Source organism: Solenopsis invicta, chromosome 12 (assembly GCF_016802725.1).
Source record: "Solenopsis invicta isolate M01_SB chromosome 12, UNIL_Sinv_3.0, whole genome shotgun sequence".
NCBI lineage: Eukaryota > Metazoa > Arthropoda > Insecta > Hymenoptera > Formicidae > Solenopsis > Solenopsis invicta.
In genome coordinates, this window is record NC_052675.1 from 1,345,504 (window position 1) to 1,369,705 (window position 24,202).

At 33.6% G+C, this 24,202-nt stretch overlaps 3 protein-coding genes across 3 annotated transcripts in view; 1 reads left to right on the plus strand and 2 right to left on the minus strand.

Moving 5' to 3' along the window:
* Positions 1-24,202, plus strand: part of LOC113005845 (ABC transporter G family member 20) — a 52,831-nt gene that overhangs the window by 18,198 nt on the left and 10,431 nt on the right. Inside the window, 1 exon segment of the mRNA XM_039455707.1 lies at positions 21,834-21,972. Coding sequence (XP_039311641.1) covers positions 21,872-21,972 — 101 coding nt within the window. The 5' untranslated portion in view covers positions 21,834-21,871.
* Positions 1,616-9,547, minus strand: LOC120359227 (geranylgeranyl pyrophosphate synthase-like). Its single transcript, XM_039456034.1, has 6 exons — positions 9,414-9,547; positions 2,706-2,847; positions 2,354-2,471; positions 2,132-2,262; positions 1,946-2,051; positions 1,616-1,818 (listed from the first exon to the last, which is right to left on the minus strand). Exons 1-6 carry the CDS (start codon positions 9,545-9,547, stop codon positions 1,616-1,618), a joined length of 834 nt encoding a protein of 277 aa, XP_039311968.1.
* On the minus strand, positions 12,432-15,158 carry LOC120359228. The gene is made up of 4 exons (XM_039456035.1): positions 14,162-15,158; positions 13,489-13,720; positions 12,786-12,963; positions 12,432-12,650 (listed from the first exon to the last, which is right to left on the minus strand). The coding sequence occupies exons 1-4, from the start codon at positions 14,769-14,771 to the stop codon at positions 12,432-12,434; spliced, it is 1,239 nt and encodes a 412-aa protein (XP_039311969.1). The 5' UTR covers positions 14,772-15,158.

Sequence of the window (24,202 nt, forward strand, 5' to 3'; positions counted from 1 at the left end):
TTGCCCTTAGCTTTTCATTGAATTTAAGTGTATAATCAATTACATTAAAGAATCTTACAACAGTTGCCAATATGAGCTAAATGGCATTTTTAAAATAAAAATTTACTGCACCACGTAAATATTTGAAATTGTCCTATATTTTAAATTAATGTTTAAAAATATTTCCTACTTTGAATCTGGTTATCAGATTTTCATTTTGGATTCAGCAAAAAAATTGTGAAATTAAGGTAGATCATATAATAGAATACAATTATCTTTTACACAATACATGCTAGCCGTGTCTCTGTGCAAAATGTTACAATATAATATTTCTACTCGCCGTCCTGTTGGTTTGTCGGTCTTTGCGTGAGCGGTTGCTCGGCCTTCTCGTCCTCCTCGTTGTTCGTGAGGGCCACCGCATGTGTTATCACGACCGTCGCAACTCTCGACGTGATCGTCTTTTCCGGCGTTCTTGGTCTTTCATCGTCGCTCGCATCTTTTTGTTTTTTTGAGTTTTACCAGTTGTTCGTCTTTCGTCAAGCCGGTGATTGCGCCCATTGTTGGTGTCCGCTGGGTCTGAAACTTGATGTGAGAGGTTATGGATGAAAATTCCGGCGCTTGCAGGTACTTGACTAGGTTTCCAGGTTTTAATCTTTGAAGATTAAATTTTACGTCTTTTTCTCTTAATTTTTTTTTCATGGTATAACTGTGGTTTCATGGATCGTGCGAATCGCGATTCAGACACGATAATATCACCATTATGCGTATTTGATAATTCCTAACAACGCTGCTATGCTGAAAATTTTTATGCATTGATGTATCCAGTACAATCTGCAAGACGTAAATACAATCGATTTATTTCTTGTTTAACGTATATTTGTGAACATTTTCTTAGATTTTTTTTACAAATTAAAACACTTTCCTTAAAAAATATATACAATTCCTATGATCTTAGAGAAAATTTTCTTATTTTATGAAATTAGAATAATTAATGTTCAATCGATTCCAAGCTTAAGGCAAAGTGTCGAAATTATCTTTCAAGATATATATTCGGATTTTTAATAAGTACTGACGTAAGTACCTGTCCCAATCCATATCTTGTATATTGACGTTAATATTTCTACAGCTTGCGTGCGCGCTTGCAAATTCAATTAAAGCAATTATATTCTCTACACGCCACATCCACTCATGAGTGGAAAAATATTTTCCCGTTTTGGCGGAGCGGTCGATTCTTTTGGTTAACTTCAACATTCTAGAAAAAAATGTATCTATTATTAGAAATAAAATTCTTTTATGATTTATTCGAAGGAATACTTACATGGGGTTGTGGCCTCGGGCTCTTAATATCAAATCTAAGATAAAAGCATGCAAAAAATGTAATGTTGCCCTAATGGCGTGAATAAATCTGTTTATTGTAAACGTAAAGCCTGGATACCACACCACGTGTTTTGATCGAACATCTGTAGAGTGTTTTTTTACAAGGTATCTAAATTCATTTCATCTAGTAAGATATATATATATATATATATATATATAATATATATATATATATAGTCGGAATGCTGATAAGACCAGAAAAACTAATAGATGAATGCATTATCTTAATACCAAAAAATAATGTAAGTGCTTTCTTATTTTATGGTATAGTACTTTTCCAATTCTTCAAAGGTAAGTAACTTAGGAAACGTGAATGTTCCCCTAAACGTTTAATTTCTATTTCTATTTCCTTCTTTAATTTCTCAAGTACATCATTCGTGACTTTGAGAGAACCTAAATTTTCTAGTAAATTTACGCCGTACCGTTTCATCTTTCTGTCGGTTGTCCGTTGTTTTAAAATATCTTTATACATTACATTAAGGAGTTATATTTATAAAAATTATAGAAATTATACACATTTATTATTAATTAATTTCTTATATATTAATTACATTATTTGATATTAAATATAATGTTTAATAAAGGATACTTAATATTTGTTTATCCTTGGGATTTCTTGTAATTTCGTGAATTACAGGAAAGCTAAATTTTCCTTCAGATAAATCCGAAAAATAATTGTGATCATCATCAGTTTCCTATAATAACAATAAATTTAGTCACAGTACAAATTCATTTAATTAAATTCATTTAATTAAATTAAACAAATATTGCTTACCTGACACAAATTGCAATAATTGTCATATATCTGATAATATAATGCGATATATATTAACGGTGATAAATCTTCTTTGTACAAAGAAAATAATTTCATTAACTTATATGCCAACCTTGGAAACCAACCACATTCTACAAAATTAATTAATGTTTGAATTTTATAGAGAAGAAAAGCATTATCTTCGGATAGTGTAGTAATATGTAAAAAAAAATGAATATTTACTGCTTGCCACAATTTTATATTCCTCTTCGGTTGGACAAATATAATTTTCTTTCCAATACATGTCCAATCCTTGACCTCTATAAAATTCTTGCAATTCTTCTATTGTTATCTTAATTGCCTGTTAAATTATTAAAAACTAGATAACTTAGTTTACGTTTTATTTATTTATAGATAATACATTATACGTCCGATTTTAATATATAAGCTTTTATAAATGTGTTTAAATAGATCATTAAGTCATTCTTTTACCGATTAAGTACAATAACTATACGATTACTTTCAGGGTGTATTACTTTTATAGATGTGAAAATCCTTTACCTCTTTTTTACAAGTATAAGATGCAATTATTTACTTCAGGATGGATGGTGCCCATTTTTTCTAACGCATTCATTTGTGCGTAATTGGCAGCGTTTATAGTATTACCAATTCCATAAATGGAATTGGCTACGGGAAAATCTCCTCGGTAAGTGGCCTTATCTTGAATATCGTCTAATCTAAAGGAAACAAAAAAGTTTTATTATTTTATAAAGATATGTACAAATAAATCTTTTCAATTAATCGTTTCAATTATAAGGTTAATTAACCTTTTCTAGAATTGTATTTGTATATGTTTAAAAGTAAATACGAAAGAAAAGAATAAGATTAAATAGAAAGAGAGAAAATAAGCAGACCATAAAAGTGTTGTATGTATAAAATATATTTCTTTACCAAAACTTTTTTGTGCAATTTTTTTTGTCAAGTTTATAATTTCTAACTAATCTATTAGTAATATTTATTTTTTTTTATAAATATAGCCAAAACCGTTCTTTAATTCTTTTATTCCGTTTATTTAAAAAAACTAGTAATGCAATAGGCAATTTCTGCAATCACTCATGTTCTTTCACGTACAATTAAATAAAAATTTTATCATACATAATTATATATAGTTATACATAATTATATACTAAGGTATTATATAAAGGGAATGGCTGTGGGAGATATGTAATAGAGTGTGGAAGGGAGAGGGATGGCCGGAAGATTGGAGAGAAGGGATAGTGGTACCGATAGTGAAAAAGGGCGAGGGGGAAAAGGCAGAAGACTATAGGGGGGTTACGCTTACGCAAACGGCGTATAAAGTGTACGCGGCGGTTTTGGCGGAGAGATTGAGGGAAGAAGTGGAAAATAAAGGGATATTACCACCGAGTCAAACGGGGTTTAGGAGAGGGGTAGGAACGATAGACCACATATACGTGTTAAATTATTTAATAAATAAGAAAATAGCGGAAGCAAAAGGCAAAATAGTAGTTATGTTTGTGGATATGAAAGCATCGTTTGACTCGATGGATAGGGAGATACTGGTACAGACAATGAGGAGGAAGGGAGTGAGAGAGAGTCTGGTGGTGAGGTGTGAGGAAGTTTTGGAGAAGACAATAAGGAGAGAAAGGGTGGGGGAAAGGGAAGGGGACAACTTTTGGACAAATAGAGGAGTAAGACAGGGATGTCCGTTGAGCCCATGCATGTTCACACAACTGCTAGCGGATTTGGATGAGGAATTGGAGAAGGGGGGATGGGAGCGTGTAAAGGTAAAGAGAAGAAGAATTTATTCCCTGGCGTATGCGGATGATGTGGCGGTGGTGGCAGAGGATGAAGCAGGGATGAAAGGGTTAATAAAAACATGAGAAGGATACGTAGAACAGAAAAGATTAGAAGTAAATGTGGAGAAGACAAAATGATGAGGTGTAGAAGAGGGGGTGGGAGACAGAAAAAGATAATATGGAAATGGAAAGAAAATGAAATAGAGGAAGTGAAAAGGTATAAATATCTGGGCTACATGATGATGACAAATGGGGGACAGAAAGAACATATAGAGGAGAGAGTCAAAAAAGGAGCGGTAGTGATGAGAGAAGTATGGGGAATAGGAAAGAGGAAATTCGGAAAGAACTGGGCTAGAAGGATGTGGTTATTTGATAGGTTGGTATGGACGGTGGTTAGCTATGTGGCAGAAATTTAGGGGTGGAAAGAAAGGGAAAAGGTAGAGATGATACAGGACAGGTATTTGAAATGGGTAAAAGGGGTGGAAAGGTACACACCGGGGTACATGGTAAGGGAGGAGATGCAGAGAGAAAAATTAAGGGAAAGGGCAGGAATGAGGTCATGGAGTTATGATAAGAAACTGTGAGAAGGAGGAGTGGGGGGGAGTTGGCAAGGTTGTTTTGGGAGGAGATAAGAGGTAGAGCGAAGGAGGGAAAGGTGATGGGAAAATGGGAGGAAGAAAGAAGAAGTTTCTATGAAGAAAAGAGCTGGAATATCAAGGAGATAGAAAAGTTGAGAGAAGAGGGATGTTTAAGGGGGGAAGAGGTGGTAGCAAGAGAGAGGAGGCGGCAGGAAGAAAAAAGGTGGGAAAAATTAGGAACTTGAAGTTCAACAGATAGTATAACAGAGTGAAGGGAAAGGAAGTGCCGGAGTACTTGAAGAGGGATTGGAAAGAGGAAAGATGGAAAAGGATTGCGAGGTTTAAGTTAGGAGATGGTATGAGAGGAGGTAGATACTGGGAAGAGAAAGAGAAAAGAAAGTGTAGGATATGTTGATGGGGAGAGGAAACGTGGAGGATATATGGGAGGAATGCACGGATTGGGGGACGGAAAAGGGATGGCAGGAGATTGTAGGAGAGGTTTTAGGCGAGAGGGGGGAGGGAGAAGTTTGGATGAAAAAACTGGAGGATATGCGGGAGGGAGGAGGGTGGCTGGGTATGAATGAGAGTGTGGAAGGAAGAGAGGAAAGTGTGGAAGAAAGCGGCGGAAACGGAGGTCCAAAGAATGAGTGTAGAGGTATGGATGGATGAGTGATTTTTCTCTCTCTTTCTCTCGTGCGTTGTAAAAGAAACAAGGAAGAAAAAAGGTTGTATGTGTGTGTATGTTAACAGGGGATAGAAAGCAACATATCAAGAAAAGTTTGTTATTTTGGTATCTCATCGATGACTGCGAAGCTTGGGGGAAAAAATGGCGTTCTTCGGAACAAGGTGAAAATTAGAATAGGTGGAGGAAAGAGAAACTGGAATCGTGGCCTCAGGGAGAAGACTTCGAAGAACGGAGCAAAGCTCTTTAAAGACACAATCGTGAGGGCCGAGGACATTCGTGCCTTTGGGGAGAGGAGATGGAGCGACAGGGTACGATGGAATTAGTGACTCCAAGGTCCGTTGAGAACTGGGAGTAAAGTAAAATCGAGGTGGGGGAGGTTTGTATGGGATTTCTTCTAGTATTACTCTACTGGGAATGGGGGAGGAGGAAGGAGAACAAAGACAAATAACTTCATTCAAGAATTCCACGCTAGCGGTGGAATTCGCTGGGGAAGTGGGGCTGTTTGGAATTGGCGTGTATGAAGGACTGGGAAGCAAGGAGGGAGGATTATCAGGGGCAATTCTGTATGTAAGTGCCGACGAGATTAAGAGAGTGGGTGAAGGGGGTTGGTTTTCGTTCGATTGTATCCAGTACAATCTGCAACACGTAAATACGTACAATCGATTTATTTCTTGTTTAACGTATGTTTGTGAACATTTTCTTAGATTTTTGTTACAAATTAAAACACCTTCCTGAAAAAATATATACAGTCCCTATAATCTTACAAGGAAACACAGGGAAGTGTTTCCTTGTAAGATTATTGGGACTGTATATATCCGCCTCAGATTAAAACGAGTTTTTAATATGTTGTAGTACAGATTAAAATAAGGGACACGTATTTTTTACACGTGTCCTAATACACTTCTAAGGGTGAAACACCCCTTTGAAGAAAATCGGGTTTTTTCTTTCGAAGCGTGTATCATCGAAACTGTAAGAGATAAAGAAAAATGTTCTCAATGAAAGTGGAATGCATATTTTTCTCGCATAAGATGACAAAAACATTTCGAGGACAGTCTGTGTCTAACATGAAAACGCAGACATTGAGAAAAACATTTACTACAAAATAAAACGACACTACAGAATAACAACTACACTAAAGAATAACAACAATTTCGGTGTTGTAAGACATTAATTTCTTGTTGAAAAAATAATATGTAATTAATATAAGTTAAACATTTATTTACTAGTCTACATGATTTGACTAGAATATTTGTTCTCTTCAACATTTTATAAATAAGGAGACTTGGATTACAAAAAATTATTACTCACACATTCCATACCTTCACTATCTAACGCTCATCAACTAACAACAAGAGAAGTAACATAAAACTAATTAAAAAATTAGTTAGAAATTTCATCTTTTACACTGCATTTATACAATTCAATTAATGTGTTTATTAAATTCGATTAGTGTAGAAATATGCATAACCACGCTACTGGCGCGTGCACTTTGGATCAGTGCAACTTTTCCTTACATACGTAACTCTTGAATCTATACATGTCAATACTGCCGAGACGTAAACATTCTATTTCAAGATAAGAAATGACCCAAAGTGCACGCACCAGTAGCATGGTTATGCATATTTCTACACTAATGGAATTTAATAAACACTTTAATTGAATTGTATAAATGCAGTATAAAAGATGAAACTTCTAATTAATTTTTTAATTAGTTTTATGTTAGTTCTCTTGTTGTTAGTTGATGAGCTGGCGTTAGATAGTGAAGATATGGAATGTGTGAGTAATAATTTTTTGTAATCCAAGTCTCCTTATTTATAAAATGTTGAAGAGAACAAATATTCTAGTCGAATCATGTAGACCAGTAAATAAATGTTTAACTTATATTAATTACATATTATTTTCTAAACAAGAAATTAATGTCTTACAACACCGTAATTGTTGTTATTCTTTAGTGTAGTGTCGTTTTATTTTGTAATAAATGTTTTTCTCAATGTCTACGTTTTTATGTTAGACACAGACTGTCGTCGAAATGTTTTTGTTATCTTATGCGAGAAAAACATGCATTCAACTTTCATTGAAAACATTTTTCTTTATCTCTTATAGTTTCGAGGCTACACGCTTCGAAAGAAAGAAAACCCGATTTTTTCAAAGGGGTTTTTCACCTTTAAAAGTGTATTAGAACACGTGTAAAAAATACGTGTCCCTTATTTTAATCTGTACAACATATTAAAGGCACGTCGAAATCGGAGGGAGTCACTTCCGTAGCGCACGAACGCGCGGACGGGTGCGCGTACCGTGCGTATAGAGAGGTTTTTAATTATTTTTGGAAAATGGGAATGTTGTATAGTAACTTTATCATATACCGTTGAATTCGTAATAAAATAAACTTTATTTTGCTTATAAAAAAATAAAAATTTTGAAAAAAATAAGTAAGTGGTGGGGGAAAGTATTAAAAAAAATTTAAAAAAATTTTTTTTTTCTGTTATAAATTACTCTTTGAGCCATTCAACTTTCATTTGAAACATTTTTTTCTATCTCTTATAGTTTCGACGGCATACGCTTCAAAAGAAAAAAACCGATTTTCTTCAAAGGGGTGTTTCACCCCCTTAAAGTGCGTATGGGCACGTATAAAAAAATACGTGTTCCTTATTTTTATCTGTACTACAATAAATTAAAAACTCGTTTTAATCTGAGGCGGACACTTCCCTGTGTTTCCTTGTAAGGTAAATAGAATATATTTTATTTCTCTCATGATGTATATATCATATAATAAATTCTCGGTTTACAATAAAAAATAAAAATTACAAATTTAAGACTCCTGACTCCTCAGCCGAGACCTCCGCATTGACAGTAGCGACATTCCATCGCGGACAAAATTAGAACTAATACACATGAAACGTGACAGTTTGACAATGAGATGTTGTCGTGCATGTCATTTTGTTATTATGTGTTTCATTGTGAAAATATGACTTGTCTCGTATTTACCAAATTCGTAAAAATGGACCGCGAATAAAGTTTCTTTGAATTTTATACATAAAAGTACATTTTTCACTCCTTTCAATAGCTATTCGTGTGTTTTCCTGTCTGAATAGGCGTCACTTTACGTGCTTTTTACGACTATTCATTGACTGCTAAGCGAAAAATGCATAATTATTACCGATATTTAGAAGGTTTTAAAGCCATCTGATTAATCTATTTTATCCAAATTGGCTTTATTTACAAATGGCATGTTTGACAAAATTATGTGACCGTGTATTTTTCTGTTTCAATAGCTTCACTTTACATGCTTTTTATGATTATTTACTGACTGTTGGGCAGAAAAAGAATAGTTGTGACCGATATTTAGAAGTGTTTTAAAGCCATCTGCTTAGTCTGTTTTATCGAAATTGGTTTCATTTACAAATGGCATGTTTGACAAAATTACGTGTCATTTCACGCAATTTCTCGCTTCTGACGTCATGACTTCAATATGGACGCGGCGAGTACTCAGGAGCCTTAAAATTATTTCTTTTGATAATCTTGAACATACGTAATCTAACAAAGAAAGGAATAGAAGTGTCCCCCTCCAATTTTGACTAGCCTTTAATATGTTGTAGTACAGATCAAAATAAGGGATACGTGTTTTTTTATGTGGCCCAGTGCACTTTTAAGGACGAAACACCTTTTTCAAAAAAATTGGTTGTTTTCTTTCGAAGCGTATATCGTTGAAACTACCCAGATAACAAAATGCGCGCGCAATGACTGCACTGTGCGCGCACCCATGCGAGTACTCGCACGCGCGTGACCGTTATAACGCACGCAGATGTGTCCTCATTTGCGACTCATATCGCTCGCACGCATGATTGTCTCACGCGTGCGAGCGATATGAGTCTCAATTCCAGAAGATACGTGTTCGCACACTGATGTCACAGTGCGCGCACGCGTGCGGGTTACAGCAAAATGAAAATATAAAAAACAGGTTTATAGAAAAATTGAAGTGCAACTAAGAACAAATTATTTATTTTATTTTACATTAAAATGTTCTACAAAAAAAGTTATATACTATAAAAAAAACTTATGTACTATAACTTATATACTATAAACAATGTTATAGCTGTAATTTGTCATTATCAGTCATTTCATATTCGCTCTGGCAGTCTGATGAATCTTCACCCACTTCGTCCTCTTGATTGAGCTGCTCTTGATGAGGAAACGGCTGGTTTTTTTTTTAATTTTTTTGATACCTCTGTTTTATGACCCGGAAAACTTCCTGTACTTCAACTTTACAAGAAGCCTTGTCCTGTGGGCCATGAAACAAAGTGCATTTCTGTGCTGCCACTGAAAGGAGTAAATGTATGGCAATATTATATGATAACATTTTGACAGAATCTTGAATGACCTCCACAATATTAGATGGAGGTCATCTTGAACATTTTTACATATAAACAACGCTTATTTAACATTATGAAATAATGTTAAATAAGCGTGATTTATATATTAAAATTTTCAAGATGATCTTCATGTAACATTGCGGAAGAAAATTATATCATTATTCTATCATTTATCTACATTTTGAGTGTATTTTTTTATAAGAGTTGTATACAAGATCATAAAAGTTATACGTTATATAAAATTATCTTAAATTATATCATTATTTAACATATATTACTAAATATACAACCTTTATAAAAAAGTAATACAATCCTTATAAAAAAATACATTCAAATAGGCGTTGGCGTCTGAAATGACATTCAGACTCAGTGTTGCTCTTATATAAAGAAACTTCCAATTTGAGGATTAACACTCAACTTGTGTATCATTTCGGACCTTCATTAATGAAGTATATATTCTTGTAAAAGAATTCTACATAAAAAAAAGTATATATACTTACGATATATAATATTGTTTTTGTGTTTCCAAATTTCTCTGATTTGCTACTACCGGGCCACGTAAATTTTGAAACCAAACTGTCGGTCATGATTTCTTTTATTGAATTATACAGAAATTCTCGAAATTTAGATCCTCCTAATCTTCGCAAGTGATTGTACTGAAATAAAATAAAGTAAGATAAGTAGGGGAACAAAGTCAGTTTGATTACAGTTTATTAATTTCTAAATCAAAATTAGCTAATCTGATTGCATAAATGTGCGTTAGACTATTGGGAAGTAATAGATAAGAAAGGAAATTCCGATATTAATAAGAGTTTACAAAAATTTGTAAGAATATAAAAAGATTAGTCGTGAAATATGCTCTTTATTTTTTTATACAGCACCAATTGTTGCAGACAGCTTTGAAAAAGATTTCACCTTTTACATTTTATGTACAATGTTTCTGAAAAGTTTCTAGAACATGTTATATATTGCAACAGAAATGTTTCTGAAATTTTGCGATAATCAGAAATTTTTTTGAAACGTTTTTTTTCAGAAAATAATTCTGGTACATATTATGTTATCAAATATCCTAGTATGGGATACTTGTTGATAACATAATATTTAAACTCTAGGATAGTCACATGGATAATAGACGTGGAAATAAACTCACTAGTTTCCTTCGAACATCTTTTTTGGCATCTTTCTAGCTCTTTGAATTCTTCAATAGTATTCAGTGGAAAACCCTCCAAACCCTCATAAAATGTATTTCTTAAATTAACGTCAATGTTATAAGCGTCACTATCCATAATCTTTTGGATCATTTCTTTTATAATAACCTGGCCCTCAATTAAAGATTTAACGTCGTCTTGTAGCGCCCTGCAAATGATAAAGTCATGCAAATATGTATTTTTAATAAAATTAAAAAGAATAATATAAGTTTAAAAATCAAATCTGTAAAAACATAAATATGAGAAACAAATATGTAATTAGCTCAGGACTTTAGAAATTTAACACAATTAGTAATTGGAAATTGGGCTAATGAGAGTCAGCGCGGGTAAAAGTGCGCAATCACAAGTATTATAGTATTGTACAAATAATTATTTATTCATTTAAAATTACAAAAAACAAACGTTTCGACTCACTTTGAAGTCATCCTCAACGTATTAAATAAAGAAATCTTAAAAGTTATCTATCCGCTATCAGTCATTTTATTTAATACGCTGAGGATGACTCCAAAGTGAGTCAAAACGTTCATTTTTTGTAATCTTAAATGAATAGATAATTTGTATAATACTAATACTTGTGTACATGTTTCCCTCACAGTCAGTTCCGTACGTTAACAGGTCTGGTCTACAATTATAAAATTCTAAAATATTTAAACATGAATTTGAATATACTCACATTAATTTATCTTCAATTATTTGATTATTATTGTATGTGCAAGTCTCTTGCATGTTTGTTGCATCAAGTGCGTGATTACGAATAGAATGCATATTTTCCGATATTTCCTTTATAAAACTATCAATAGATCGACTGTAATCACCTGTGTGCTTCATTGGTTCGGGAACAACGTTTAAATTTCTTTCTTGTCTGAAAGAAATATAACAATTATGAACAATATTATGTACTGTGATCACAAATAATTTTGTGCATTTAAAATTGATATTACAATGTGGTTATTAAAGTATAAATCAGGTTGGCTTTATACATTCATGCGATGATTTTTACACGGTTAATATAATTTTGTCGAATGAAGATTATAATCGTGATACTACTAAAATTTATTTACGAATCTTTCATAGTTGAATTTAAAGCTGTATCAATTGATTTGCTTGTGTTAGTTGCATCGGTATAAGGAATAAAGGTGTCATTTTTTGACATATTTTGTACAAGTGCTCCAAGTTTGTTTAACTCCGTTTGCATTGAATATTGCTGGCTGTTCTTTTTTTCTGCTTTCTACGTTCTTCTTCCGAAGATGTAGTCATTATATTCTTTGGCGTTTTAATTACTCGTCCACTTATACTTGATTTTCTATAATATCTACTTTTTATCATTCTTTTCTTGCTATCCTCCATATTTGTTTGCTTTAATGGATAAAAAAGTTTGCGTTGGAATGTAAGTTACACTGCTTGTATAATATTTTGAAATGGTTGAGTGATTACTATGAGTGAAAAATTACTGATATTTCTCATTGACATTATATGATCTATGTGTAAGTTTGTACATATTAAAATGTATTATTTTTGAATTGCATACTATGTGGAATTTTACTGAAATGTATACTTGCAGTATATATTTGTTTTAATTATTGACAGAAATAGTATGTATACAAGTTTATTATTATTAGTTACTATTTTATAAAATTTATTTAATATTGAATTTATGAATTATTTAATAGTCAGGTTGTATCAAGGGTGTAATGAGCGACACACAGATCCATTCATTTCTAATAATGCGCTCTTCTTGACCTTCTCTACCGCTCCACTTCGGCATCCTGTACATCTTGCCTTTAACATCTCTTAAATTGATTGTTTCAAATGCAGTTGACAAGTTTGAACAGTGATATACTCCTATCACATCAGATGTTATACCAACATTGTATGGATGAATCTGTATTCAAAATTTTCTAACGATAAACAGCGTGTTCCTTTCTGAATGCATTATATTCTCTATAACGCAGATTTCTCCATTATTTATGATGCAACAACTGTCACGAAGAGCGGTAGAGAACGTTATATTTCCAACTTGCATTTTTCGATATTGGCGGTAATGATAGGCAGGCTCAATGAGAGGTCCATCCGTGTGGATTTTTGAAAAACGAATGTGGATTCCCTTGTCGACGGGAATTAAAACAAGACCATTTAATTCATAAATTCTTCTGTAAAACTGTTGTAGAGGCAAGTGCGGTTTTCGTATAAATTTCCTGAATTCACGCATATTGTTTTCATAACAAAACGCACTATACGAATCTATAACGGGCCTAATCGCATAACATCATCGACTACGTGCAGAAGACCATGGATATTATGTGAGAGAAACTGTTCTCCATACAGTTCCTCGCACATGATGACGTAGATCATGTGCTGTAATGATACTTGGCAGTACAAGTACATTTCAAAACATTTTCCAAACTAAGGAGACTCAGTACATAGTGTAAGAGAAGAAAATGTTTGTAATGATCTTTGTCTAAAATATTTTCTAGGACAGCTGGAGCTGTATATAGCAAGAGTTGCCTAAATTCTGTGCCTTTAAACTGATGAAACATGGAGATTTTATTTGGACGACGATTAAATTCCGTGGGGCAGTAGATTTGAAGTTCCGTCATTCTTGAATCCAAAACATCTAACTTTCTTTTAGTAAATTTTTCATGTCTATATTTTCCATAAACATGACTGGCCAACACTTTCTTCACATTCCCGATATATAAAAGAGTTCAAAAGGAACTTACGTTACTAGTCCTAATACTTGATTTAAGGGACTTGGCCCTTTGTGATGATCTTCATCCACCATTTCGCTATATTCTTCATCCGTTCTTAGCGGGTGACAAGTCCCGGGAAAAATCGTCGTTTCCCGAAATAATGACGTCACTGCAGAACGACGTCCTTCAATTTTGCATTTCGAACATGCGTTAGATGATATATGCCCATAGTGATTTAATGCAAAAGCTCTCGCTGGTGCATCTGCAATAAAGCATCGAATTTGAATTGGATACCACCGATCGTTTATGAGGATACCACTTTCTTCACGAATTTCTACGAGTTCTTGAACAAAATATTCAAAAAATTGAAAACAATTTGATGGTTTTTGTGTTCCTTTAAAGACATCCGCTACAATTGGTCTTTTATCAATACAATTATAAATCCGATATTGAAAAGACCAAAATTGGTTCGTGCCACTCTTATGAATTTGAGCGCCGTCTGTGTTAAAATCAATTTGTATTGTTTCAGGCAAGGTATTTTCGGGAAAGGTTTTCAATTTTTTTATAAGGGTACTTTTGAAACCCAAGTAAAGATATTCTCCTCCATTGATATATTGAACGAGCCGCGAGGCCACATCAGTAGGAGTTTTAAGTAACGTTCTCGTGTGTTTCGGCAAAAAAGTGAGATTAAATGGGAACTCACGCAATGTGTTCAGCAGTATGTTGCCTTGCTTATGGTTTAAATTAGTCAATAAAAATGATTGTCTCAGTGCTTTTAACTTCAGGTCATTCAGATTTTGATGCATATTATTATTTTCGGAAGAGTTTGACATATTTTCATTACTATGAACATCTGCATTGTCCTCGCTTCCTTCGTCATCTGCATTGTCCTCGCTTTCTTCGTCTTCTTCATTAGTTTCGTCAGTGTTTATTTCTTGCTCCTGCATTTCTTCTTCTGTTGTGCCTTCACTATCATTAATATCTTCATTTCCATCAGAAGTATCAAAAGTATGAATGTCAGTAGTCGATTCGTCATTACGGAGAGCGTCACCTGTAGATGTAGATGGAGCACGATGCGATGCCGAAATTTGCACCGATTCATTGTCAGACGACATATTGCCCGATTCGTTATTTGCGAACTGACAGACGTTTGGATAATTTTTTCTTGCGTCTAATCGTCTTCTCTTTTGTTTCATATTAAGGTTGAGAAAGTGCTTATATTTTTTTGACATGCCTCGTTCAATTTTGCCTACTGCTGCTATAAACAGGGCCAAGCAAATAATTTTAAAGATAGAAGATTTAAAAGATGTCATAATTACAACTTTTGTAACAAATTGAACAGTGCAGTGCGTATATAGGCGTTCGGTCGAGAAATAGTTTTTGGGTAAAATTCTGTGTAGTCAAAATCACCATTGCATGCATAGAAAGCAGTTATATTTAAATTGTAGTAGAGTTTTTAGAGTGTAAGAAATTGTAGATTTATATGTGTATTTATACATATTGTAAAATTTAGTAAATTTTGAAAGTCATATTAGTGGCTCTTAATATGTAAGGAATATAGATATGTATATTTGTGTGTATTGTAAAAATTATTAAAAAGACTTTAAATATTTTATGCAACATTTTGGACAAGTAAAAAACTTTTTTTCCTCAAGAAATGTTTATTGACGTTTAAAAATATATTTATGAAAATATTGCCAACGTTTAAAACTACGCGTCTGTATAGTTACACTTTTTTGTCAAAATAATTGAAATGAATTGAAAACGGAACATTTGAATACATTATGCAATAGAAAATTGTACATACAATACATGCTCCAAGTATATTACAATTAAGTATGAAATGACAATTAATTTTGTGTACATAAAAATGGAGTGTATACACAAAAGTTCACCATTTAGTGTGAAATGTATATGCTTACATACACAAATACATGCAATTTTATTAATAGTACACATTATTTATTTACTCATAAATCAATTCACATTTTATAATATTCATCGGACATGCAAAATCTAAAAATTTACTATAATATTTGTCACAGTAAAAAATTAACAATTTTAAAATGCAGTAAACGAAATTTTAAAACTCTCTGATGTACTCTGTATTCCCTACTCTTATTAGGGGATTTGCTGAGGTGGCTCCAACTTAATAAAACTCGGGATTTAGACTTTTTACATGATAAAATCTTTTTTATCTCTTTTTTAAGAAAATTTTAAAAATTGTTTAATTTTGCTTTAATTTTTATCTTTTTTCAAATATTAATTAATTAAAAACTCTATTTTTTATAGCAAATTTATTTAAAAATTGTAGTATACGTAACAAACTTTTTAAAACCTCATACATACAAGATAGCAGAATTTTTAGTAAAAAAATAAATTTAATAAAAATTAATTGGATCTAAAGACTCGATCTGACATACAATGTCCTTTATATAAATATATGTACATCTATTAGATTAATTAATAAATTAAATGAATAAATAACTAGATAAATAAATTAAATCGATAAATTAATAAGTCGATCAAATTAAATTCAGAATCATGTTAGAATTCATATTAGAATTATCAATTGAAGCAAATTTTATTAATTATTAGTAGTTAATAAAAAAATAAGAACTCATAAAACTCGAAAAAATTCAATAAAACCCCAAAAAACCCAATAAAATCCGAAAAAACCCTACTGGGTTAGGTTTTTTTAAAAAAAAACCAAGATTTTTTCAAATCCTGCTTATTAGTAAATTAAAAATTTTGTTTCATAGAGTATAAACATAATCTATCAATAAAACATATAATATATGAAAACGACATACATTTTCTGTTACTTTTTTTACAGACAGTAATTATATTTCAGTCTTTTTAAAATGGAATTAAAATGTAAACCATGAAGGTTAAAAGGAAATTTTTATTTAACTTATACTGCAGGTATATAGTGATACATATAAGAAAATATTTGGTGTACTGAAGGTGATTCACCATCATAGATTGTTAATGTAAATATCATGAAATTTTTATGATTTTTATATCATGAAAACTAACATGTCTTTCTAGACATAATGTGATTAACAATATTTGATAGAGAATCAGTTTCACCTTCAATACGACACTAATTATTTTCTTATATAGCCCTATTCTTATATTTTCTTATATACCCAAATAGCACAGAGAATTCAAAAAGTTAAAAAGAGAATTCAGGTTTATATCACCAATACTTCATTTTGAAATGCCAAAAGAATTCTTTTTCTGAAAAAAAAAGAAAAAGTCAAGAAAGAATTCTTTTTGCCTTTCAAAATGAACTCAGTATTGGTAATATAAACCTGAATTCTTTTTGAATGCTGTGTGTTATATGGCTATCCATTATAATTATGTATGTCTGCAGTCCAAGTTAAATGAAAATTTTCTTTTATCGATAAGTAATGCAATTAATGTAAATTATTATTAAATTGAAAATATAAAACATGATAGAAAAAATGAAATTAATAGTAATATTGATAAAAAGAATCAATAAAAGTTTCTTAGGTTTACAAAACAATAATTATATAATGCACAAGTAAAATCATGAATAAAAAACATGAAAATTCATGAATAGAAATACAGCGATATATATATATATATAACATGCATAAAATTAATTAGTATATTAAATTGATGATATTAAATTATAATAATTTGTCTTTTTGCATCAACAAATAATATAACAGTTAATGAGTGTATATAATATTCGAGAGAGACATAATCAAAATAATCGAATTTATATTAAATAATAGAAATATATAATATATTTAAACAAAGAGTATAATATTAGAACGGTCAAATTAACGAGCACAATTAAATAAGCAATTTTGATTACAATTTGAATTACAATAATATAATTAATTAAGTAATACAAATAATTAGGGACGACGTTTCGGCTTTACTTAGCCTTCATCAGCCTATAAAGTACATATATGTAGTAATTAAAAGTTCATTTTGTTTAAATTATCTGAAGATAACAGTTTTCCCTAAATTCTCTTTCTTTATAAAAAACATATCGTGTATCGTATACCGTCTGTGATTCTTTAGATGGCGAACGGGCAATCGTGCATCCGATGTTGTGTATGCGTGTGTGTATGTGTGTGTTTGTGTATGTTTGGCCCAGTGTTGAATCCTTTCAGTAGCACTGACTTTTTCTCCTCCCTTTGCATGATGGGAACTCACGACATGATGAAAACTCACTCGCGGCTCCATATGCAAGTTATTTTTCAAATGTAGTATTTGCCGCGTTTGTTTTCTATATGACGATGGAGTTTATTGTTTTATATGAATCGAAAATTTTCCCGTAGATAAATTAAAGCAACTTACTTGGAAAAGTACTTTGACGGTAATTGTATAAACGTTCGCTATCGTCGATGGTCCTGTTGTTGAGACAGACGGAGCACAAGTGAAGCAGAACCGTTAAAGCAGGAGTCAGTAACGTATCTTTGTATTTAAGCGAGTCGAGTAAACAAAAATAAGAATCATGAAGGAGATCTGTGTTATTCTGTGAGTTTAGTCCGTTTGTTTGTTTTATATGTATCATTTCGGAAATTAATCTCTTTTGGTCATTTTCTTCGGTGTCAAGAATTTTTATTTCCTTCTAATTGAAGGAGTGGTCAAAAAATATTCTATGGTTTGTTATGACTGAGTGTTTTGAAGGATCAAGTTTTATATTATTAATATGCTCTTTTGTTCTAGTCCTCAGTTGCCTCTTCGTCTGCCCCATATATGTGGCATCGCAGTCATTACAGAAAATCTTATAAACATTGCAGTCCCCCTCCATTTTGTCTTTATGTACTTTTATGAAATTGTTGATTTTATTTATGCATCTGTAGCCAACTGTAAATGTATTTTTGTCTAACAGAGATGTTGTTCTTTCAGAAATATTTCAAGTCTCGAATATTCGATCTGTCGTAAAAGATTTCCCCCCTCTTCGATAGAAAGTTTGGGAACATAAGCCTAATCCTCCGCGGTTTGCGCCAAAATCCGTTATTTCGTTGGGAGCTGCTGAGCAAGATCGACGCTCTTTAATTAGGACTCATCATCAAAGTCAAACGTTATTCCGAGGCGGGAGTAAGATAGCCAAAGTTTGCCATTTCCGCTGCATCACACAAAGCCATCGAGATTTCGAGCGTCGATCGAATTGCAACCGTGATCTAGGCATTGCGACGATTTCTGTTTGTAACATAAAATCGTGTAAAAGCGCTTAGACGCGGATCGCGTTCAATCGCTCGCGCGACGCTCGTGTCGTATTTTTCTGCACCTATAGTGTTGTCGATCCCCGGAATTGTGGATTCGGCTCGCATAGCACGCAAGCGTCCGTTTTTCTCGTTTTTGCTTGCGCTTCGCTCTCTTCGCACGAAGAATTCCAGTCGCCGTTCCGTCTCGTCCTGCTGAAAATTATTTCAAGCTGTCGCGGATCAAAATTGGCCCATCGGTAACTACAATGAACATTCTTTATTTCAGAGGACAGTTCTTTATTTCAAGTAGCTGTTTTTTAAATTTATTTATTTCCCTGAAACTTAATTTTTTTTCTATATTTTAACATTCTGTCCTTTATTTGTCTTTCATTTAACGGAATTTTTTTCAATTAACGTTCAATGTCTAAGATGATACTAAGGAATAAATTCTTATAAAATTAGTTGATAAATTTAATTTTATGCAAAGGCGGTATTAGTTATTTAGCGCTATCAAAGAGACCTACTGTTACCTGCTGTAAATCATATATACTTTTCGTACTGAAAACGATAAGTATACATATGTACGAATTTAACGAAAGCGTTTGAACAAAATTTATGTCAGAAGAGAAAAAGTGAAGCTAATTCTGATACATTGAACTGCTATTGGCACTTCTGTGAATTTATTCGACTAATTTTACTAGAGTTTGTTGAAAAAACATATTTAAAAAATTGAAGAATTTTGTTTATGTCTGCTTGACTCAAACGCTTCTATTAAAAGAATGTTCTTAATAATAAATAATATCTACAGTAGAGAAAAATTCCAACTTAAGGTTAACACTTTTAAAGCTTGCATTTATACAAAATGCAATTATGAAATTGCTTAGAATTTTTTTAACAATAATCATAATCTTTTAAAATAAACACATTTTTCTCAGAAATACATTAAAAGATTCACAATTTTTATTAATAAAAAATATATATATATGTCAAAAATGTATAAAATATAAATATATGTATATAAAGATAATTTATCTTATACAATTGTATATTTATATCTAATTAATTGTATATCTAATTAAAATTTAGATTAGATTCATTTTCATTTTTTATTATCTCAAATCTCTTCCAAATTTAAATCAAGAGTTTGTTCCAACACAATTGAATCAGTTTAGAATTATCAGAAACCTGCAAATTACTTTATTTTATTTTGATACTACACAAGAAAATTTCAAAATGCATCGATTCCCAATTACCATAAAATAGTTTGGAAACGTCTAGGAATAAGCTTTAAAATTTTCGGATTTGTCGTTTGTTTTTTTGAAGAAAATATGGTTACCGTAATTATTAACGTCATTGTGTCATCTACATACGTTAATTTCCTTAATTGTCTGTACGCCTATTAATTTATTAATTTATTCTAATCTCTGTACATCTCGTGCAACGCATTTGTTTTCTGTAACTACGCAATGCAGAGTATTGCAAAGTAACCTCGATATGTGTTTTTCATTGACATAACTGGTGTGCACTCAATGGACTTCATGTTTCATTGGAGATAATCAATGCGCGCAAAGATCGTGGTTAAATCTAGTGCCAAATTTTTGCACTTTTGTACAAAAATTTTGCACTAATTCCGAATAACGTTGTCGGTTGCATACAAAATATGACGGCGCATAATTTGAACGAGCAAAGTATGCAAGTCGATGCTACTCGATTTCCTGATTTTATGCAATAAACTTGCACTGAGTCTGACGTTTCACTTCACACTGAAAAGTCGTAATATTGTGATCTACGATTTTTAATCAAATTATTTACATACGGTAATATACATTAAGTAAAATATAGTAAAATATGGTAACGTATAGTAAAAGAGTTGCGCAACGATATTGTAACGATTACGAAACTGTTGAGTCACAAAATAGACTACGAACCTTTACCACGAAGAACTTTTTACATTAAGCGAACCATACATATATTAACCTTTAAACACGCCGATCTTGTAAAATATGGAAACACATTTTTGGGTCTGGGAGACTTTTTCAACTTTGAGAAGCTGTAACTTTGATTACAATCAATATTTTTCTACGATTTTTTTTTTTTAAACAGAAGTTCAAAATCTCAGGAGTGTTACTGCACAATCGGCATTGCCGAAAAATAATTTAATGTGAAGTTATAAAAGCAAAACCATTAAGCAAAAATGAGAAAATGATCAAAAATCCACTTTTCCTTCAAAAAATCATATCTTTGCAACAAAAAACGTTTAAGGATTTTCAAATACGGCGTTTTAAAGCTAAAGAGTCACACTTTCAAAATAAAATTTGGCAAAGTCATTCCTTTTAAAAAGTATAATTATGTAACATGGAGAATATGAGGTATTTTTGGGTATCTAAAAATCCACTTTAAAAATAAAATCATATCTTTGCAACAAAAAACTTTGAAGAACTACACAATACAGCGTTTTAAAGCTAAAGATTCATACTTTCAAAAAAAATTATATCATTGTCATTTCTACTAAAAAATATACTTATGTAACAAGACAAATATGAGGTATTTTTGATTAAATTGTGTCTAAAATTAAAAATTGATGATATTGATGATATGTTTCATGATATATTTCGGAAAAACTCTTTTTTTATAGTATTCAACTTTAGACAGAGTATATGCGAGTAACATCCGCAAACCGACCTGTTCGAACGTATTTTGTCCACCTTTTTTATGTAAAATACTCACAAAAAAGTTTCACTTACACACTATATGGGTCGCATTGACCCTAACAAAACTTTGTTGCCGTACCGTTCGAATTCTAGTTGACCAAAAAAGTTGATCAACCATATCAATCGAAAGAGGAGATTTCAAACTTTTTTTACGTCTTGGTCCGAACCTCCTCATTCCGTCTTCACATAGCAAGCGTTCAAAACTTCATATGGGGTCTCTCAGACCCACTTACGTGTTTAAGGGTTAAGCGAGGAGCAGCCGGATGTTGAAATTTCGTGTGGTTACGAAGTGTTACATGTAATAATAAGCGCTTAGACGTCCAATAACCTTGATCAAATTTCGTGGAATCTTTCGACGAAGTTATGATACTGCACATGATCTATCGAGTTCTTCTGGTTACAAATTAACATTAAAAATAAATAGAATGTTAGTAAATCCTTATCTTATAAGTTTTTGTTTTATTTACAGTTTAGTCACTGATTGAACACTCATCACCATTTCGCAAAATGATGCAGAAAGAGGCAGTGGTCGTAAGGAAAGCCATAAAGCATTATGGGAAAAAGCAAGTGCTCAACGGTCTGAATATGACAATTTCTAGGGGTACCATGTAAGAAATTTACATATATGTTTACATATAATAAATCATTATCGTATGATAATTCATTATTCAATATATATATAAGGTACTTTATTCCTTGCGGAGTACACTGCGGACCTCCGCTCCGCTTACAAAATTTAAACCTCGCAATTTTTATTCCTCGCATCCCATCCAACACCTGAGAGAGAGAGAAAGATCATTCATCCATCCATACATCCACACTCACTCTCCGGACCTCCGTTTCCGCCGCATTTTCCTCTCTTCCTTCCACTCTCATTCACACCCAACCATCCTCCTCCCTCCCTCATCTCCTCTAATCTCCTCATCCAAATCTCTCCCTCCCCGTCTTCTCCCAAGACTTCATCCACCATCTCCTGCCATCCTTTTTCAATCCCCCAATTCGTACATTCCTCACATACGTGCTCCCAAGTTTCCATTCCACCTCCACATATTCTACACTTCCTTTCTTCATCCCCTTCCCAATATCTATTCCCCATCATCCCGTCTCCTAACCTAAACTTCGCCACTCTCTGCCATCTTTGTTCCTTCCATCCCTTCTTTAGGTACTCTGGCACCCCCTTACCTTTCACCCTACCATACCATAAGTTATATCTTGAGCCCCTAATTTTCTCCCATCTTTCCTCCTCCTGCCACCTTCTCTCTCTTGCCACTACCTCTTCCCCCCTCAGCTCTCCCTCCTCTCTCATCTTTTCTATCTCAGTTAGGTTCCAGCTCTTCTCCTCGTAAAAGTCTCTCCTTTGCTCTTCCCATTTACCCACTACTTTTCCTACCTTCGCCCTGTCTCTCATTTCCTCCAAACACAACCTCGCCAGCTCTCCTCCTCCTCCTTCTCCCAGTTTCTTTTCATAGCTCCATGCCCTCAACCCTGCCCTCCCCCTTAACTTTTCCCTCTGCATTTCCTCCCTCACCATGTACCCCGGCGTGTACCTCCCAACCCCCACAATCCACTTCAAGAACCTGTCCTGTATCCTCTCTACCTTTTCCCTTTCTTTCCACACCCAAATTTCTGCCCCATAGCTAACCACCGTCCATACCAACCTATCAAATAACCACATCCTTCTAGCCCAGTTCTTTCCAAATCTCCTCTTTCCTATTCCCCTTACTTCTCTCATCACCACTGCTCCCTTGTTAACTCTCTCCTCTATATGTTCTTTCTGACCCCCATTTGCCATCATTACATACCCTAGGTATTTGTATTTTCTCACCTCTTCTATCTCTTTTCCTTTCCATTTCCACACCATCTTTTTCTGTCTTCCGCCTCCCCTTCTACACCTCATTATTTTCGTCTTTTCTACATTGACCTCTAGTCCCTTCCGTTCTATGTAGCTTTCTAATGCCTTAATCATCCCTTTCATCCCTGTCTCCTCCTCTGCAACAACTGCCACATCATCTGCATACGCTAGCGAGTATATTTTCCTTCCCTTTACCCTCACTCCTCCCCATCCCTCCCTCTCTAACTCCTCATCCAAATCCGCCAGCAATATCGTGAATAAGCATGGGCTCAGAGGGCACCCCTGTCTCACCCCTTTCCCCGTCCAAAAGTTTTCCCCTACCTTTTCCCCCACCCTCACTCTACTTAGGGTCTCCTCCAGTACATCCTCGCACCTCACGACCAAGCTTTCTCTAACTCCCCTGTCCCTCATCATCTGTATGAGGATTTCCCTATCCACCGAGTCAAACGCAGCTTTCAGGTCTATATATAGCACTACCATCTTGCCTTTTCTTACTGCCACCCTCTTGTTTATCATATAATTCAGCACGTAAATCTGATCAATTGTGCCTAACCCTCTCCTAAACCCCGTTTGACTCGGTGGGAGTATCCCCTTCCTCTCCACCTCCTCCCTCAATCTCTCCGCAAGTACCGCTGCGTACACCTTGTATGCCGTCTGCGTTAGCGTGATCCTTCTATATTCTTCAACCCTCTCCCCTTTCCCCTTTTTCACTATCGGCACTACCACCCCCTCCCTCCACTCCTCCGGCCACCCCTCTCCTCTCCACACTCTGTCACATATTTCCCACAGCCATTCCTTTACTTCTTTTTCCCCATATTTCCATACTTCATTTACGATAGCATCCCCTCCCGCCGCTTTTCCCTCCTTCAGGTTACTTACCGCCCTTGCTATTTCTTCCCTACTGATATCATCTTCCACTCCTTCTCTTCCCCTCACCTCCCCTCTCACCCTCCACTCTACTCCCCCCAACACCTTTCTAAAGTGTC